This window comes from Macrobrachium rosenbergii, chromosome 33, assembly GCF_040412425.1.
Source record: "Macrobrachium rosenbergii isolate ZJJX-2024 chromosome 33, ASM4041242v1, whole genome shotgun sequence".
In the NCBI taxonomy this organism is placed as follows: Eukaryota; Metazoa; Arthropoda; class Malacostraca; order Decapoda; family Palaemonidae; genus Macrobrachium; species Macrobrachium rosenbergii.
Genome location: NC_089773.1, coordinates 4805001 through 4810605, shown reverse-complemented (window position 1 = coordinate 4810605; position 5605 = coordinate 4805001). Strand labels below are relative to the sequence as shown.

Below are 5605 nucleotides of genomic sequence, written 5' to 3'. Positions count from 1 at the left end.
TAAGTCCTCTATGGATATATACTAGAAAGTCCTGCCTACAACTAACAGCAATATATGCATACATTAAACTTATTAAATATTACATGAAATGATGGAGTTTCTGCACCAAGTAAAGCGTAATGAAATCTCTAGTAAGACAGCGTTGAAGGATCTGAAGTTCAGAAGCAAGCATACTGGTCGCTGGTAAAGCGGTTAGTGTCCTTGGCAAACCACTCAGATGTCATGAGTTTGCACCTTCCCCGGGGCGATGAAGAATCACTGACTCTGTATCAAGATCAGTTACTGCCGTGGTGTGGATTCTGTGGTTGGAGGTTGAAACCAACATATTCTTTGGAAGCTTAAAGAATTTCAAGTCGGTGGCCCCTTTGGTGGGCTTGTTCCATGTAAATAGGTTTCATCTACTGAATAAAAAAATAAAAATAATTAGAGAACATGGAAAAGTCTAACTAAAGAAGAGGGAATTGCCATGATGATTCTGCAAGCAGCTTTGCCTTTGTAATAGGCTACCTCTTCCTGGATTTGTTCTGAAAACATAGGCCTAAACTTTTGTCTGGGTATCTCTCTTACCACTGTAGATTAAAATAACACCAAAAATGTATAACAAAAACTCACCTTATTAGACTTCAGTACAGGGCACCAATTCCAAAACAAACTCACAACCCTAAGAGAACAACTATGGAAGCGACAGACTGGGACATCTCACAAGCACAACCTCCCTCTACCAAACCGCCATGCTCTCTCTGTCTCCTCTCGGCAGCCACGCTTTCCTCACCTTTACAAACCCACTCCCAATCCCCAAGACCACATCCATCTAACTTCTCTTTTTATTTTCACCTAATGTTTGACCAATTTTCTTTCATTTCAGGTTAAACTGGGTGAACAGACGGCCATCACGTATCAAGTGGACAATATAGTACCAGAATTTTCATATAGCTTTTCACGTAGATAGTATTGTTATAGAGGAGATGCATGTCATGGGTAAGTTTAAGGTTGTCCAGGAAATGCATTAACAATGATACCTCATGAGCCACAACCTCACCTAACCTCATTTAGCCTAACTCAAACCCACAGTACCTAGCCAGGGACATCTACCTCTTACTGAGAAACTGTTACATGTCCCTGAAGGATAGTTTACCTCTGGCAATATGAGATGGTCAACCTACAAGCTAAACCCGTAATCAATTTTGAAAGAGTCGATAACATTCACCTCATTCTTGCAGAGACCCCTGTCTTTGGCATGACAGTGCACAAAATGGAGAAGACGGGTCGACATAATGTATCTGTTCGTCTGACCTGGGGTGGTGACCAGACAGCCAACTTTTCCGACTACGTGTGGGTCTATCGTCCAATTGCAAAGGCACACGTCCTCTTTGCTGTTACGTCTTCAGTGGTTGTTCCGCCTGGTAAAGACCAAAGAAAAATAGTTTGAACTTATGCTAGTTAAGGTTCAGTTCACACCAGCATTCCAAATGTATTCAGTTTAATTACTATGAATTTTTTGCGGGTGAGTTGTTCCTGTTACTCAACTGCAGTTTGGTCAATAATGAATAATTTCGAAGATACTTCAATCAGAAACCTCCCATGTACATTGCCATAGTCAGCCCTACAGAGTATTCTTGTGCGATCTTTGGTATCAGATACCTCCATTCCCACTGCTTTAACCTCTGGAATTCATTCTTTTATTTGATCCTTCCATATTCTTTCAAACATTCTAAATCAACTGTCTCATGAATCAGCATCTTCCAGGCATTAATAATGACAAATGTGACAGATTTACCAAGAATATTTACAGGGATCTTTCATAGATAGAGACCCCCAAGGTTTTTCGGGGGTCGTTATCTAGGACTAATATTTCTTGGGGTCATTATGATATTTACAGTCTTTTGTTTGTGTTTTTACTGTCATCCCCAACGGGCTTGTACTAAACACGCGGCAAAGGTGGGTAGGGGTCACTATCTAGGAAAGATCTAATATTTCTGTGATTTACTTTCTTGATGATTTTTTCTTACGGTACTTCTTTCATTTTAAGAAACACTTCAGTCTTTCCCCTTCTGGCTACTTTAGGTATAAATCATCTTCCCAACAGGAAACATCTCAGCACTAATAACGATAACGGACTCCAGTGAGTTGCCAACTATGATTGTGGGATTCATTTCCTGGGGTGATGAGCAAATGACTACCTTAAATTTAACCCAGGACACTCTGCCTGGGTCCTCTGGAGCAGCTTCGTGGGCTGAAGAGCACACGTACGCAGAGTCGCAAAATTTCACTGTAACCCTGACCCTTCGTAACCCAGTGTCTCTGGTCAAGTTAAATCGGACGGTGAGTCTACCAAAATCGTTTGCTATTGATGACAGAAAGTTTTTTCTGAGAAATACAAAACTTTTTCTGATACTTTATGCATTCATTTTTGAAAATCAGTCAGACAATTTATTACTTAAATTGAACAGTAATGTTTTCTCAGTTAGTATCTTGAGTTGAAATGTATTTTAGATATGACATGTGTTATTTTGCCTGAAGAAGGTTGAGAGTAAATATTTTGTTCTTCCATAAACTATAAAATTTGCCTTTGTTAGACAATGTTACTTTATGTTAGGTAAGGCTACTCAAGATTACATAGGATTACTCTGGCAGATCCATTAAATAATGTCTTCTGGTTGCTGTAGGTAGCTATAATTTCAGGGACTGAAAAGCACACGTATTTTCTCCAGTATTTATGCGACCTCCCTTCCATTCCGTGTTCACCAGGTGATCACCATAGAAAAGCTTTCCTTGTACAATGTTACCATCAAAGACCACGAGGGGTCCTCGGCGCCATCAACCCTCACTTCCGGAATGCCAGTAGTGTTTGAGCTCTTTGCAGAAAGCGGAGTTGCCCGAATGTATATTCTCAAGGTTGGAGAAGAAGTTGTCCGGAGTCTGCAGCGTCAGATACCTTATGAGTTCCGAAAGGTTTGTTTTGAGCCTAACTATCTGGATCTTACTGTTGCTTTCCATGTTGCAGTTGGGTGATCTTTCCTGGAGAGGGACACCCAAGAGTTTTCTGGGGTCGTTATCTGGGACTAATATTTCTTGGGGATCATTATCTTTATGATATTTTTGTCTTTTGTTAGTGGTTTTATGGTAATCCCCAAAGGGCTTGTACTAAACACGCCACAAAGGTGGATATAAATACCAGTTAAAACCCTTGAGGGTCACTATCTAGGAAAGATCCCAGGTGGGTCATAAGAGCAAATGAGCATCTGTTCTGCTGGCAAAAGATCTGTTCAGTCTAACAACAATGGAGCTATTGTCCCTTTTACATTCTGGTTGTTTGGATTTGATGGAAAATCATCAACAATCTATGTCACTGCAGCTGAGTGCAACTTCAGTTACAGTAAAACTGGCAGATGATTTTTACCATCAGCTCAAAACACCGGCAGTAGTAATTGAGATAAACTTAATAAGCTTTGGTTCATCATTATAGGACTTTCACTGTTTTGAAATTTGCATATCTAAGTCTACAAAGGTCTGATTATCATTCATTCTTTTCTTCTAATATATATATCCTTCTACAAACTGAAATGTTTTCATGTATGATCAGAAGTTTTTGCCATTTGGAAATTTTGACATTTAACAGCACTTACTTTACTTGAGAATAAATCCTCTGTGAAAAAGGTCCTGTGAAAACAACAGAAGTAGTATTTTACTGGACAATCATAGTATGGATAGAACAGACATTATTTTGCCTAGGTGCCTTACTTGGCCTCCAAGTTATTAGAGAAGTTTAATTTTCATTTCACTGTTTCCAGTAAGAGGAGCAAGTCTATGAAAATAACATTCAAAACACATTATGATTTGATAAAAAAGAGTTTCTGAACTGTCGAATATAAGCCTAAAATAGCCCCACTGTACTGCTTTTGTCTGGAAAATCAGGGTCTTATGTCAGCATGTGATCTTAGTCTTTTGACAAGCCCATTCCCACTCAGATTGACTTGATAACCAGAATAGGCTTCTGAACCTAGCTCATCTAGTACTGAACTTTCTCCTCAGCCCGGCAGATATGAAGTCACAGCAGAAATATCAGGTCCAGCAGGAGTCTCTGAGCCTTTCATGATCGAGGTTGATGTGGAGGCAGCGCTGCGGACAAAGGACATCAGCCTGGAAATGCCGTCGCTGGTTGTCTTCCCTCCTGGTGAGTCAGTTGGCTGTATCGTGCCATTTTGATGTCTTCTATCATCCCTTTCCAACTTTTCTTAGGGACTCTGTATCATGATCAGTTACTGTTGCAGTGTGGGGTCTGTGGAATTTCAAGTCAATGGCCCCTTTAGTGTGCTTGCTCCATGTGAACAGGTTTCATCTACTGAAATAATAATAATGATAATAATTTTACATCTTTTTCCAATTGGGGATGAATTTTGTCAGTTAACTATTTAGGCATTTGACATAGCAACCCTTTTAACTTGACCGCTCACCAGAGCTAATCACTGTGGTAGGTGAAGTTAATTTTTTGAGAGATATAACTAAAGCAATTCGGCACTTAAATTAATACCGAAGTTATAAACTCTGGTGATGGTCTGTATTTTATGCTAAATCCTTTCTCTGGGAAAAGTCATGTTTGTATGTACTCATAACTTTCTCCATATGTAATAACTTACCTCTGAGTCCCCCAGGCCCATGCCAAGGCTAGGTTTGAGCATACGTACTTGCCCTTGTTCAACTGAGGATTACCGAGGCTAGATGGGTGAAACAGGTCCTTTGTGTATACTATATCAGTTAGGTAAACATTTGACAAAGACGCAAGGTTTATATTATACCAGCGTTTAAGTAGTCTTTGTAAGTAAACTGTGCTTTTATTTATTTTTTTAGGGAATGTGACCGCTTACGTCATAATCACCTCTGATGCTCAGTTGCCGACTAATGTCCAAGGCTCCGTTTCATGGGGCGACAAAGGGCCCTCGACCTATATTGACCTCAGAAATAACACGGGTCCTGAAGCGACTGGGTCACTCCGTAGTCCCCTGGTCCATACCTTTGCAGGAGCTGGGTTGTACGAAGTCGTACTATACGTGTATAATAACGTCTCCAGCGTCAACATTACCAAGTCGGTGAGTGACGTAATTGTTCCTGTTTTGCTTCTAGTTATAAAAGCAAATAATCTTTCATTTGAGACTGAACTGACTTTATAGATGATAGATTAAGGGCATTTATACATCTTATTAAGAACGATCTTGATGGAGCATGCTACGTTGCGCTGGAACCCAGCACTGCCTGTCATGCTTCCCCCTACCCTCCCGAACCCCTACCTACCCACTGCCACCCGGGGCGGACAAACAGCTTTGCAGGAGGAGGGTGGATATGCCATGTCTTCCCTACCCCCCCGATCCCCTACCTACCCAGCCCCAACCCAGGGCGGACAAACAAGAAAAACTCCATCCTTTCCTTGGCTTTGGTAGACATTACCAATACATGGTAAATAATTAGTTATGTGTCCAGCTAACTAACTAACCAGATTAATAATGATGTAAATAAATAAGCAGATAAATAAATGACAATGCTTTTGCACCAAGCGGGAAAAAAAATCAAAATCACACATTTGCATAATACTGGAATCATGTCAGTGACA

General features: G+C 40.4%; 1 protein-coding gene across 1 annotated transcript in view; it reads left to right on the top strand.

Moving 5' to 3' along the window:
• The first annotated feature begins 1237 nt into the window (after positions 1 to 1237).
• Positions 1238 to 5605, top strand: part of LOC136855772 (polycystin-1-like) — a 55252-nt gene continuing 50884 nt past the window's right edge. Inside the window, 5 exon segments of the mRNA XM_067133129.1 lie at positions 1238 to 1403; positions 2087 to 2322; positions 2749 to 2952; positions 4033 to 4174; positions 4849 to 5087. Of these exon segments, the coding sequence (XP_066989230.1) occupies positions 1238 to 1403; positions 2087 to 2322; positions 2749 to 2952; positions 4033 to 4174; positions 4849 to 5087 (987 nt within the window).